General features: G+C 38.1%; 1 protein-coding gene across 8 annotated transcripts in view; it reads right to left on the minus strand.

Annotated features, from left to right (window-relative positions):
• LOC132913781 (thyrotroph embryonic factor) overlaps positions 1-15,166 on the minus strand; it is a 100,008-nt gene that overhangs the window by 59,865 nt on the left and 24,977 nt on the right. The window contains exon 1 of one of the 8 annotated variants that reach the window (XM_060972346.1): positions 6,900-8,618. The exons of 6 other annotated variants lie outside the window; for them this stretch is intronic. In XM_060972346.1, the coding sequence (XP_060828329.1) occupies positions 6,900-7,191 (292 nt within the window). In that variant the 5' untranslated portion in view covers positions 7,192-8,618. Of the gene's footprint in view, positions 1-6,899; positions 8,619-15,166 lie in introns of those variants that run through there. One more of the 8 variants, XM_060972347.1, reaches the window with a different exon arrangement.

Raw genomic sequence — 15,166 nt, forward strand, 5'->3', positions numbered from 1 at the left:
CAATTACTTCAATTAATTTTGAGCGTTAGTTTAAATCTATGCTTTCGCTTTTAATCAGTTTTTCAATGGATTAAACAAAAGGAAAAAGACGAACAGAGATTCGTATTTGGAAACCCTAGTTCATGCTATGAAGTTCATCTAAATTCCTCGTTAGTCTGCCGAAATAGTATCATTCAAAATAAATTGTGAAAGCTGAAAACAAACAATTCAAAGACACAAAATATACAAAGATGATACACAACGATAACTCGCTGCTAACTGGCAAATTTTCACATAAATCATTATATTCCCTTACTTTCTCTTATGAATGTTCCTCATCTATTGGACGTTAGACCAAAAAACCATTTCTAATTTAACATAGCATAGAACAAGCATTACGTAAGGACAGTTTAATGTTGTAATAGATTAAAAAGTGTGTATTTCGAGGAATGACACGATCCCCGGATTCGTCATTGTCATGTTGGAACGAACGTCAAAGTGCAGGACGGGCTGGTCCGCCCATCCCTAGGCATTGTGCCCCTGAAAGCAGTCCCATTCGGGATCCATTGTGTCCGGCGACAATTCGACGCGCACACACCCGACAACAACGCCGGCACACTGCCGTTGCAATGAGCTCACGAGGTCGTTTAGTGTTTAGAAGAGCGTGTTGCACACACGCCATGGACGCAACTATGTACTGTCTAAACGAGCGGTTAAACGACGTCGAATGACGATCGATCAACGCGTTCGTCTACCAAAGTTTTCTTTTTCTGCCGCTTCATATTCAAATCTAGACTGCTTTCCTTTTCCTTTCCTCTCCTTTCGATCGATCGACGAACAAGTTATTAGATATAGATCATGTCTAGATTGATTCTGGCTCAGAGTTTTAGAATTTTAAGTCAGACAAGGTAACGGGCTGATTTGTGATTTTTAGGAGGTCCGTAGGTCTAATTGTAATATTTCTTTGTTTTTAGACGGAGATAAGATTATTAAGATCGATGAAGTCAAAAGCCACAGATCGTGTGTTTGATCACACCTTTGAGAGTTCTTTTAATTTGAAGTTTAACAGGGTAACGCGGTGATTTCTAATCTTTAACAACGAATTTGTGATTTTTATTTGCCAACAGCATCGTGGTTACGATTGTTATTTCTTACTGTTTTTGGGTGTTAATTTATGGATTATTAAGATTAGTAAATCAACGAGTTATTGGTTAGAGATCGTGCGTGTGATTCTCGTCGTGAGAGTTTCAGAATTTTTAATCGGATAAGGTAATGCAATGATTTGTGATCTTTAAGAACTAGAGGTGAAAAGAATTGCAGTTTTTAATCTTTATCTGCTTTTAGATGGAGATAAGGATATTTACCATTCCAGCAATGGAGATTAATATTAATTGAGGAAATTAGTGGGAAATATATTAATTTTGAAATTATCGAGATTGGTGAATTATCAGGTTATTACTTATGGATTATACCGTCGATTCTCCTCAAAAGTTTTAGAATTTTAAGTCAAATAAGCTAATAAAGCGATTTGAAGTTATTTCGGAGAGGTGGCACTTGCGAAGAGGATTGCAATTACAATTATAATTTCTGTCTGTTTTTAGATAGAGGCATGATTATTTTGCTATTCAAACGATGGATTCCCTATGGATAAGGTATGTTTGATAAAACATATCAAAAGTACTATCATTTACAACACCACATATGATTTCCAAGTAACATCCATATATTTTATTTTACATTTTACTTATAATGTCAGCAAATAGTTTCTTCATAGTTTTCTATTCCGTGATTCGGAATTTTCAATCTACAAGAAACTGTTTTATATAAATTATAATATTTTACTAAGTCATAATAATATGATTAGAAAATTTCAATGTATTTTGAAAATTGTAATACAAAGTTCGAAAAGATGTATCACGTTGTAACATAAAATCGTTCTGTTCTTACGTTGATTATTAAACGAAGAATGTAAACATATGTTGCATCGTAATAATAACTTATTAAGAGCAAAAAGAAAAATTGTGATCATTTGCGTAATATTTTTCAATAGAGGAAAATAGCAAAAGGAAGATCGTATTGAACTTGCCAACATGCGATAATACGACATATTTCGAGGCCTATTAAACGCGGCCAAGCGAGATGCGCACGTTAGCTTCTTGAAGCAGTTAACGTGTTAAAAATAACAGAGGTCTAAAAGTTCTTCCAGCCTGTTGCTGCCAATTGCACGATTGCCATTTCACAGCGTCCATCGCCTTTCACGCGGTTGGATTTTCCGACTCATTTCCCAGATTCTCGTAAAGCTTCCAACCTTAGTCGCTGAATCTACTTCGAATTCAAGAAAAACAGCCAGTTGCTCGTCATAATTGCAATTTTCCTCATAGACGGTCGAATAGAATTTCAAAGTTGTCACGGTGGTATTCGGGAAATAGGAAAAAATTGTGAAAAGAAACACACGTCGTTCAACGAAATGCTAATTCCTCCAGATTTTTCTATGTCCTATAATCTACAAATCTTCCCTAATAATCCAATATGGACATAAGATTGTTTATAAAATTATTCATAAAACTTATCTGATATTTAAAACGTAAATTTAAATAAATCCTTATTAGCGAATATTTTTGATTTTAAGAATAATTCTCTAATTTCTACGAAAGAACAGATTTCAATATTTCGATATATTCGATATTTTCGCCACTTTTAAAAGCAAGCTTCAGAAGCTTTTAAGTTTCCAAGGTACATGAAAGGATCTTTAATTCCCAGCGTGTTTCTACATGCTTGTACGAGCAAGCGAACGCCAAGAGGAAACAGACGAGCGCAGAAAACAGAGAGGCTCAAGTGGGAAACGTGGGAGGATGCAAATGTTAATAGCCTTGAGTCGATTCCGTCGCAAGTAGGATAGGTGCATAGGTGAATTCACACGTTCGCATGTGGACACGTATGATTCATTCACGCTCCATCTTCGAACCCGTTAACTCGGACCTCCGCTTGGTTAATAACTAACTTTCGCAGTACTAATAGATTCATCGCAAACTCAAAGTGCAAACTACAAATACGAGAATACCATGTATGAGAAAAAAATGAAAGGCTGAGATTAAACTCCTACCTGCAACATGACAAATCATTATTACTGTCATGAAAATTTCATGAAGCAAAAGTTTTGAAAAAGAATGCTACGAGTGCATCTTCTCTTTTTAAAATGAATCCAACAAAGATTCATCTGTGCAATATTACGTATGAAGATCACGGGCAAACACACAGCAAGCAATTAAAATTCCAATAGTCAATATCGAGATTGTTCTTTTAATCCTTTGTAGAAATAAATATGTATTCTTCTTCTATATTTCTAGATTCTTCAATTCTAGATTCAACAAGTTGTCCGAAATTACGCTCTTTATCGCCTTCTCGTGTTCTTTACGTACGTGACTTGATTTTTTGTTTTTAATCTCGATTACAGAAATAGCTCTCACTCAGAAATACACTTTGATATAATTTTATAAATATCTGTGTGATAAAATAAAGGATCTTCTGATTTTCCCTGTTTTTATGGAATTATGAAAATGAGAATTAGATAGCCTTGTGATCGCGTTTCCTTCCAGCCTTTCAACGCTAAAAAAACGTTCGTGACACAATTTAAAAAAACGTTCGTTTTATAGGAGAGGCTTTTTAAAATGTACGAAGAAATCTTCGTGAGTCATTTGAACGACATAATAAGGCTGAGTTGACACGAGATACGCCACTTGTAGCGTCACAAAACAACTGAAAACGAGCCAGTGTTGTTGCAAAGCTAAGGCCAGGTTGATTGCGGCACAAGTAATAATTTTGCCCTCTGACGCAAAACTGATGGAATTATGAATATACCGTTTCACATGATAAATATAGAAACATAATGTAAGACCCTCTATTCGATAAAAGCAAATTTGAAGTTTTATGAGTTGCGCCGCTATCAATGCCAAACGCCGATATAACTCAACCGAATTTCGAAACTGAAAATGAAACAAATTCCAAGATTTTAAACATCGCATATCACGCTATCAATCTCGATCGGTAGGAAACGCAGTTTTTCGGACGATAAGTTGATAAAAATATCAGCCGAGGAGAAAACATCGGAATTATTTATATTGCGAGATCGTGATTCGCGATATGAAGAAGTTGAGGAAAAAGAGTAAAGGAGAAAGTCTCTACAGGAATGATCTAAGCTAAATAAGCTGATAGATCACGTCGTGATAATTGTGGATAAAATGTAGGCAACCTGGTGTAAGCAACAGGTGGGCGTTTCTATTTCGCGATTACTCTCTCCTTTTATCACGGACTCGCGTTATCCTTCTCCGACTTTCTAATCAACTTCATGTTTTCGAATTAACCAAATGGTCCACTCTGCCTCCTCGAGGCGAATCTATCGTTGTGTATCGATCTCTCCTTCCAACTTTTATTACGATATCGAAACCAGTTGTAAAACAAGTTGAATAATTTTAACACGTGTACGAATCGATTATATGTTTACGCGTATTCCTGGTGAATCAACAAATGGAGGCTGAATATAGATTTGTTTTGCCTACTAAATAAAATTTAACTTCATTTTGCATTTATCATTATCCTCGATCATATTAAATGATCGGTGGTTTGTGTATTGAAGATACTCTGAAAATACTCTGTGATCTTTCAAGTTCTAATTTAACGCGGCTTTTTCTATCACAGAAAGATTTAAAAAAAAAGCAGGAAGAAACTGTGATGTGAATAAAAGGTTAAGAAATCAAGTTCTTTCTAGTTTCAAAAAACCTTGCCATTTTTTCTTTTTTATAGAACGTCGTCAATCCTTGTCTGTGATTTATAGCAGTTTTTCTTTTTTCTTCTTCTTTCTTTTTTTTTTTTTTTTTTTTTTTTTAGACAAGTTGCCAACTCTTATACGTGAACAAGGCGACCGTGGCTTTTTAATATTCATACCTTATTAAGTTACGTGTTTAATGGCGAAATAACGCGAATACAGACACACGATGCAGTAATTTTTGCTACAAAAGGTGATTCGACAGGCGACGCTCGACTCTTCCTGCAACAGAGTTGGCCGAGAAAAACGACGAAAACCTGTTCCACGTTTGTCACGTGTCGAAACCTACGTGACTCTCTCTATCTCTCCATCTTCGCGTCTGTTTTTTCCTTTTCTTTTTTTATTGCTTTTCTTTCAGCTGGTGTTCAGAGCATCGCCATTTTCAACGCATACGTACAGCGACAATGCGATCTGCAGCCGCACATGTCAGTGCCAGACAGTCTACATCTAATCAACTAGCTATTATCGATATAAATAAAGTTATTTCCATCGTAAACGTGCACCAGAACGAAAAACAAAGAAATGTGCCTTTAATCGAGAATAAGAATCGATATGGGTTTATTAAAAATGTGACGTATCACGGAAATTGCTTAAAGTCGTCCTATCATTTCATTGAATAATCTCACGGTTTAAGAAGGACTATTTTAGTCCTGTTTTTAATATTAAACATATGAACGATATTTTACGAGAGGATCCAAAAATTATCAGTTAAAATGTAAGAACAGAAAGATTGTTCTCGTTGCTGGATAATTTCGTATTTCGAAGTTTCTTCTGAATTGGAAATCAGACTGATTCGATATATCGATGGTGTGATGCTCTTAACGATAGAAAAATACGACTGGTTGGAAAGCAGTAGAATCAGCACGTTGCAACGAAGTATTTTTTAAGATATGGATTTACGACTTGTTATAGGAGTTTATAGAGAGATTTATGAAGATTCTTGATCTTATATACTGCTTAACGGGAATTTAACTAGGAACTACTGCGCGGGAAGATAGATAAATGTACGAGGTGGAAAATTAAGATTTTGCGACTCTAAGAACCGCTACACTGGCGATTCTATAGATGAAAAGATCGCGAATCTATGATTCTGCTAACATATGACTCTACGAACCAAGATTACTAAAATACGGAGAATTGAATGATCTATAACCCTATAAGTCAAAATTTAAGATCCTGCTACACTAAAAACATTAAAAAAATCGACGGTTTTACAATTCCAACAACTAACAAACTAAGATTGCACGATATTAAAAATCGAACGTTAAAAATATTTACAATCTGAAAGCTTAAATACACAAATTTCGAAATTGTATCACCTTGTCAACAATCTTGTAATTCTGATATAGTAGGAGAAGCTATCCAAAAGGAGTTAGCAGGAACTACTCTCGAATGTGTTGGCTGCAGGTGCATTCGATGGTTTAGATTAATGGCAAAACAGTCTTAAAATGATTTAAGTGCGTGACTTTGAGAAACTAATAAAATTTTTTTGTATCTTCTTATACACTTTGTTATCTTCTTACTATGTATTCTTTGAAATTTTTGTAATTTAATTTGAAAAATTCTCGATTATTTTTATTTATTATAGTGCTCCCGCATATTTTTCAATTTTGTGTCCGGCAATCGCAATAAGAACATTTAAAAAATACGAAATTGCCTCACCAAAGACACAATTCGTCGATTAATTTCTGGAGAATAAAAGTCACGCGCTCAAATTCATTTCAGGTTGTTCTACCAACTTCAATATAAAGTATCGAATGTGCAGAAACGGCCGACATTACTCAGTTCTCGTTGTCTCCTCGTAAGACTCAACGATCTTAAAGACCAACTTTCGAGGATATCTAATCTGAAAGCTTACGATACTAACATCATGTAATCTAGAAACCTGTATCCTAAGACTCTACAATCCTGGAAATCAAAATTTACAAATCTAGAAAGTCCATAAACCAAGAAATTCGCGTCATGTAACCATAAAAGTGCCGTTCAAATGCTGAAACTGGAAACCTCGTAATCCTAACAATAGTAGCAATCGTCCTCCTACCAAACCTGAAACCTAACAAAACCTGTTCAAATCCCTCGAAACACAGAATCCTCGTACCATTTACGTATACATGATGTTGCCTCCATAAATGCTGGTACTGGCTCCAACGCGAGCTGGTGCTGTCCTCGTGGATGGGCGGAAGTGGCGCGTGCACCTGATGGCCGTGCGAGGTGGGCGGTAACGGTGGCGGTGGTGGTTGTTGGGGTTGCTGTTGGTGCGCAGGCGCGACCACGATGTGAGGATGGGGCGGTTGCACCGGTTGTTGCTGATGCTGCTGATGATGCGCCTGGTGCAGCACGCCTGGTACCGGCGGTGGCGGCAATTGCTGGTACTCCATAACGCAGCTCATTCGGTTGCTTTCACGCGAGCATTTAAATCATTCCTTACTTTTTCTTCCTTGTCACTCAGTTAGTCTTTTCCTCTTACTATACGACAACCGAATTCACTCACAGAGTTCGATTCCTTCGGTCGATCTGACGATCAAAGCGGAAAGTCTGACAATTTGATTTTCTCGCCTCTATCGACTAGCTCGATTCGATTTAGAGTGATATTCGTTAAAATAAGCAGAGAGCACTTATCAAATCTGACGAGGATCGTCTTAGGGACACACTACCGAGGCTTCGCGGTTGCCACTGTCTCTGTTTGTCTCAGCATCTGCGCGTAATTTTATCCGCTCGCTGTCATCCGCGCAGTCTTTTTGCGCTGCCACTGGACGGACACTTGTCACCAGGCCGAGAATCGTCGACAAGAGAGGGAGAGAATCGGAGAGAGGACGAACCGAGGAGAACTACGAGGAAAATCGCAACTCCGGTGATGTCAAAGGGCCACAACAATCTTTCGCTATCAGAAATCTTGCAACTTCCCAGGGATCTTTGAATCTCAACTTCGGCCACGTGATCTTGATTCGACCACACTCTTCCTTCTTCCTATCTCTCCCCTCTTGCAACGGTGTCCTCGACCGTTCGCCGAATTCATGTGCGGAAGATCATCGTCCAAGATCAACATCAACAGTTCGTTGGTTCAAAATCAACACACCGATGGGAGGATTTCTGTTACTCGCCGATGATCCGGTATTCGAGACGCAGAGCGCGCGAGTCCCGAGGTACGCGCCTCGAACACACTGAACCTCGTCGGAGAACTGAAACGTACCGCTGATCCGTTGGGCCGCGAAAGGACCTCCCGGAGGAAGAGCAGATTCGGTTCTCGGCCGGGAAGGAGAGAAGGCAGCGGCCAGCCACGGGCACGGTGTACTACTATCGTCGTCGTGTGTCGACTGTCAAAATCAGCGATCGTCAGCGTCTATCCGTGGCCGGTGTTCGCCCATTGGGCCGTCACCGTAGCCGGAAGCGTAGCTCCGATTGGCTCGCTGGCCGCGTTCCTAACGGTGGGGGAGAGACGATCACGCGCCTCGACGTCGTCCTGAGAAGCGAAGTTCCGACCGGGAGAGACAGCACGAGGAAGGGCAGAGTGGAGCCGCCAAGGGAAATCAGAGAGAGCAAGACAGACTCGCTGAGACCGTGAAGAGGGATGGACAGAGTTTCTCAGGAAGAAGGGAGAGGGTAACGTTAACCAAGAGGGAGAAAGAGGATACGCGCATGTATATATACAAAAGGGGGTGGAGAGGGGGTAAAATGTTAAACGGGGTAGGGAGGGACAGATAGGTGGATAGATAGACGGACAGGTAGACAGGGACGAATAAAAAAAAGAAAGAGAGAGAAAAAGAGAGGGAGAAAGAGAGGGAGAAACCGTGCGTGCGTGACTCGAAGCTGCGGCGTCCGGAAAGACACTGCCACTCGCCAACGTTCCTACGTTCCACCGCGCTATCTGTGTTCCTTTCTCTCTCTATCTCTCTCTCTCTCTTTCTCTCTCTCCCTTCTCTCCGTGTCACTCCCTCTCTCGATACATCCAAGCTTCCCTACCAAGAGTCCACGCGATGTTTCTCTCTCGCGAGCACACACGCGCGTACGTCCGTACCCTCCTCCACAACCCGTTCGTACCCGTCGTCTTCTTCGCGTTCACCAAACATCCGCTTTTACCCGCCCTCACCTCCCACCACACACCCTCTCCACGTTCTCTCTCTCTCTCTCTCTCTCTCTCTCTCCCTACTCGAGTGTTACGCGCAAGATTCTACCACTTCCTACTCTATCCATCTTTGTCCCTCTTCGTCATTGTTCTTTCTTATACGTGCAGAGTTTGCTAGGTTACAGGAGAATTGTTTTGTGAAGCAAATAAGAGAGCCTGTAAGGGTAGTTTCTTGCACGGTGCAGGTTAGGTCGCGGTCTTTCGAGGGAGGTTCTACGACTGGTTGTTTCTTTGCGCGTTCTCCGCCACTGGTTTTCTCGGTTTTCCTCGCAGAATAACGACAGCCAATGGGCTTCCAAGCAAACGGGGCTTCCGTGTTCCGAGGCGAAACCCCGGGCCGCGGTGGTCTCTCTGGGTGTTTTAGAGTGGCGAGCACAGCGACGTTGAGTTGGTTCGGAGTTTCTAAGTCTTCCAGCAGAGTTCCGTTATGACGTTGATGAAGTCTTTTGTGTTTCCTACTTTTATGTTTCAGACGTTGCGGGATTTGTTTATTTTTCGGGGTCCGATTATTTTCGGATATTTCTTCCGAAAATTATTCGATTAAACCATGTACATTTCGTTATATTACCAAGCAATGTCACAATATAAATAATTGTAAAAGTGGATAAAGTTAAATTTATAAAACAGAAATAACAGCAATGAGAAATCTCAGACTCGTCGTTCTGCTAATTCTAGCACAAAAATCATTGCAATCGAAGAAAAAATTGCAGATCGATTCCCCTAGCTTCTTACCGAAGGTGTCTGACCACAGTTCGGAACTTTCTACTGGTAAGAACTCGCGGCGGTAGGATCAAACAAGATCCGTGCTCGAAAATCAGGATTACAACACGTAATAAGTCAAGAAAGTATTCCAGCACCTGTGTAAACCTTCCATGAACATATTATACGCGTATTATAACTTCAGATTTTGAAATTCAATTGCCATCGTTACATTGGTGAAGTTCAAATCAAATCTAAAAATGTACATAAAAGCTACAATTAATAAGATTCTATATTCAGGCTAAATATCGTATTTAGCGCTGATTATATGTTTAATAATTCTTAATTCTTTAATTCTTTATCAAATACACTTCTGTATATATATTTTTGGTCATTTTTAAGACGCTTTCAAAATTCACCAATATAATCATGACATGGCGCTAATGAAATTTCAAAATATTTTAAATATAATACATACACGATATATGCATCAAAGAGCTTTTTAATAAACGTTCAAATGTTTCCTTCAGCTATTGTAAATACTTTTTTCGAGATTCGGGGCTCATAGAATTATCGAAAGGCCACCACAGATGACTTTCCGTTTCGATGGCGTGACGAGTTAGAAAAAAAGGGAAAACTGGAACAAACGACGCTTCGGACGAAGAGGATAGTTGATGCTGTCCCCGTTTTCTATGTCGGGCCCGACCCACTTCCTGGTGCGTGGTTTCGATCGTGACCGATCCATGAAATTAACAGTAACGGAGCGGCCGTACTCGCCGTGTAAAATCGAAAGTGGCGAAATACCGCGACGCCGTGGCGTTCGAGAGGGGACAGGTCCGTTTCATGGTGGTTCCAAGGTGGGGAACAGAGAGAGTTTCCTCGCCGAAGAAAGATTCTAACGGCCACGCACCACACTGTCGCCTCCTTCTATTCGCATGTTCCTTAGATCGTCTCAAGTACCTGCGACTATTTTCGATTTCTAATTGCAATGTTTAATTTCAATTTCTAGTCTGAATTTCTAATTCCGATGTTTAGTCTCAATTCCTAATTTCGATTTTTAATTTCAATTCTTAATTTATGACCGATAAAAAAGATTTATGATCGATTCAGAAACTTTCAAAATTGCGTTTTCCTGTCTATGAATTTTCCAACTGAACATTATAATAATTCATATATATTATAATTCAATGCAATTAACGTATTTAATGTGGAGCTAATTCTGTAATTTATCACGTCACTTGGGAATTCCCCCTTATCTTAGCAAATCACATCTTTTCATTCATCCTCGTAATGTAGAATTCCCTCATATTGATTAGAAGAATTTACACGTATCTACAAATGAATCTTCCACGAACATGTGAGAATTCTTTAAAATATCACTTCTGTCCAAGTAATACGATCACGACTCAGAATCACGAATTAGAATCACGAATCAGGTATATTTAAATGTCCTCGAATTCTGATGGTGCTCAGTTTTTTAATATTACTAAGTATTACTACTCCTTCTTACCTTTTATACGTGCAATTATGCTACACTGATTATACAAAATATTTATGCGCAACACACGTGTTACTCCTGTGTTTTGTTATTTCTAATGAATACACCATTTACCATCTCAACAGGAACGCTGATTTTAAAAGATATTTATGCATATATGACACATATCTTGTATGAAAAATCTTCGAGTATCTAAAACAAATATAGAGCATGAATGACTAAAAGATCTTTCAATTATTCAACACCTGCAATACTTTACAATATAGTCGATATCTTCGACTTTTTTCAAACAATGATAAATACTTTTATTTCGATTTAGAAATTATCCGAACCTCAATCTGGCATAAACCGTATTAAATTTCGTCACTTTTATTTCCTGATTCGTCTACTACAGTTTAATGTAATCTAAAGCCAAACCACAAGTTGAATTTTTTTAAAGTTACTAGTTTCGTAACCTTTTTCCTTATTTGAATATCTTATCAATAGACGTTCAATTAAACTTCTTTTTCAACTGTTTACCATTTACTTTCTGTCACTTCATTATCTGTGGAGTAACTTCAAGTTTAGTTTTACCGTAGATATTAAAAATACTTCGAATTTTTCGCAATTCTTTTTAAAACGATATTTTACCTTCCTAAATAATCCTTTTCGGTATATCCAAGTTCGAAAAAAAGAACGTAGATACCGACCAAATCGTAAACTATTCCTAAAGCAAACTATTACCACGCCTACTCTCCATTAAACGCTTCATCATCGCGACACAAAAATAAGAAAATCAAAGAAAACGAGTAATATCTTGGTGTTGTCGAATACGGCTGGAAGAAAACGATGGCTCTTACTTCACCGGACAACTTGGAAGAGTTCCCATTTCGTTTTCGTTCGCATCGACGACCTTTCTCTTCGTCGCTCCCTCGCTGGAGAAAGGGAAAAAAAGCAACGGTGGAGGGAAGATGCCGACGTTAATTCTGCTGGAACCGGCATAAAGCTCTGAATCACCGGTGAACCGGTCCCGTACCCGTAAAACGCGATGCCTGTTGTGCGAACGCGGAAACCACGAGGAGCCAGCAGTCCTCGCGCGGGTCACGGAAGGATTCCTTTCTCCTCCTCCGTTTCGTTGTCGTCTCTTCCTCCTTATATTCGCCCATTCTTCCTTCTTTCATCCTTTCTACTCATCCTTCTCCTTCCCCCTTTTTTATTTTCTTCGCCGTCGCCTTCGTGTTCTCCGACCAACAAAAGTATATCCTCCTCCCTGTTCTTTGTACATTCTCCCTTTTGTCAGCCAACAGATGATATACCTTTTTTAGTTGGAATGCTTGTTTTGCCACGATGAATCGACTTCTGCTGTGTCATCGACCTAATTGGATTACGATAATGGGAGAACGAGCGAGTGTCGAGGTGAGGTAACGTGTTTCACAATGAATGGCTCCCGAAAATATTAGTCTTCTTTCCTTGTTTACTCGTGGAGGTCGGAGATAAGTAGGAAGATTTACGAGGATATTCGCAAATTTTATTCAATATTGTTTGTGGAAATTTTTATTGGAAATCTTATCAAGTTTAAAGTACTAGCCTGAGGCCTATCCCAGTCGAATTATCGAAATCTATTTACCAGATCTAACTACTTATATTTTGCCTATTATTTACATACATTATATGTACATGTGTATGTATGTATACTACAATAGCTATATACTATGATAATAGTCTAGTCTAACAAGCATCTAAACGCCGCTAATTGACGTTATCAAGCCTACTTAGAATTCTCAATAGAGAATTGATAGCGAAGAGCTTTAAAACAGAGAAAAAGAAAAATGCAGTATATGTCAAGTCCAAGTATTATTTGTGTAGACTGCAGATTTTTGTGCATTCATGTGAAATTTAAAGTTGCAAAAATGCGCAAGATGCAGGTAACATGCAAAAATATATATAAAATACCGAAAGCATAGTATTTTCTATAATATTTAGTAGGCAAAACAAATTTCTACTTAGATTCCAGTATGCTGATTATATTTATAAAAATATAAATTTGCAGAAGAATCAGCAGAATCATTAATTTAGGATTGACGAACTGTATACCACAGTTTTGGTATTTTGTTTAGACTATATTATAAAATATGAAATTATAAAATTGCATTGCATAAGTTAATATCAATGCCATACTTTATTTTAAAATTCTATTCCTATCAAAGTACATATATTGAATTTCAATACTTTGCTATTACTATAATCAATCTTAATACTTCACTATTACTATATCAAATTTATATCATTACTATATCAAATCTTAACACTATAGCCAGAAATCTCCCTATAATTTTTCTATTAATTATAAAAATCAACTATGGGTTCTATCTCTATCTATCTGAAACAAGTATATTGAATTTATATCAAATATATTGAATCTTAATACATTTTTGCTATTACTATGTTAAACTTGTATTAGTTATATTAACTCACAACAGTTTACTCAAAAGATCTCTCTATATTTCTTCAGTCAATCATAATCTCAATCATGGTTCTATTCTTATCAGAAGAAATATACAAACGTATCTACATGAATCTTTCAAGTATTATTGTATCAATTCGTACTCTACTTTGTGCCAATACTACGACGTCAGAAACGATGAAAACTAGTATAACAAGATGTCTGGTTTTTTCGAACGAGGCCGGAGATCTCGATGCGGGCAAAGACGCTTTCGTTTCCCGGCTAAAGGTTAAACTGTTGCTACGGTCTAACGATGCTACACGAAATAGGAATCGAGACAACCTGTTGATCCTGCCGCTTCCTTTCACTCCTGGTGTATCACGAGCGAAGGAGAAAAGAGGCGAGACGTTCCGACTGATTTACCGCAACACGTTATTCATATTTCGTAAGCAACCCGGGAATCAGGGATGCTTCGTGAATTAGGCCAACTTTTTTTCAATTCCACGATAATAGAACGATTTATACCAATGAATCAAACACTTGTGATTGTAAATCATGGATAGAGAAATTGTGTTGTTAGAATTTTTGGTTACGCTTCGTGATTTTAGAGATATTTCTCGGTTTTCGATGGAATTTCGTTGTTATGATCTTTATTTACTACAATTCTTTGAAACTATTTCTAAAAATTTTCAGCTAGTCACCTTGATTATCAATAAATTTCTAAAAAACATTTTAAAAGGAAATTTTTCAAAACTATGTTACTACATCCTACAAAAAATCTTTTATTAATTAAAAACTCCCAACACCTTATCCAATCCTCTACAATTCAAAAAAACAAGCACCACTTTAAAAGTTTCTTACAGAAAGCAGAGGGGAGAAAGAATCCGAAAAAGAGGATTAAAATAATAGGGAAGAAAGTATGCGAGCAGATTTATTCAATCGAGATTTGCTCACCGGGAGTGGCTAACGTGAGCGCAAAAAAAAAAATAAGAATGTGGAACTCGTCTAACGGGTGTTCGGAAGAAAGCGGTCCCATTTCGGCCAAGCGTGCTGCTTTTCGTGGCCGAGTTACTGACAAAATTTTGGGAACGGCCCTTCCCAAGTGAGAAAAACAAGAAAGAGGGCGAATGGAGTGGCGAACCGATTCCGGAGCCACGGTAGGAGAAACGGCCAAGGCACATTTCACTAGGAGGAGAAAGTCCATTGCCGAAAGTTCTCGTTTTCACATGTCTGGCCCCTGGATCTTCCAAGGCTAACTCTACTCTGACAAATGTGAAATTCTACTCCCGTGAAATCGTGGACAATTAAGGTAAAAATCTTTGGTTCTGATTCTTTTTTTGTTTCTTCTCTTTTTTTCTTTTTTTTTTCTTTTTTCTTTTTTTTTCTTGTTTTGCTTCAGATATGTTGAATATAATCGAATCAATGGTAAAAATAACTGAATAACTTTAGGTTTCATACGAATCACTGTTTATTGCTGTTAATATTAAAAAATGATTTATATAATGAAAGTTGATCTAACTAATATTTCAATATATTCAATTTCATATTCTTTTTGTTATATACCAGGGATTTAAGAATTAAAAGTGGAAGCTTTGGTAGCTTACTAATATGGGGCTGCGTATA

This window comes from Bombus pascuorum, chromosome 13, assembly GCF_905332965.1.
Source record: "Bombus pascuorum chromosome 13, iyBomPasc1.1, whole genome shotgun sequence".
In the NCBI taxonomy this organism is placed as follows: Eukaryota; Metazoa; Arthropoda; class Insecta; order Hymenoptera; family Apidae; genus Bombus; species Bombus pascuorum.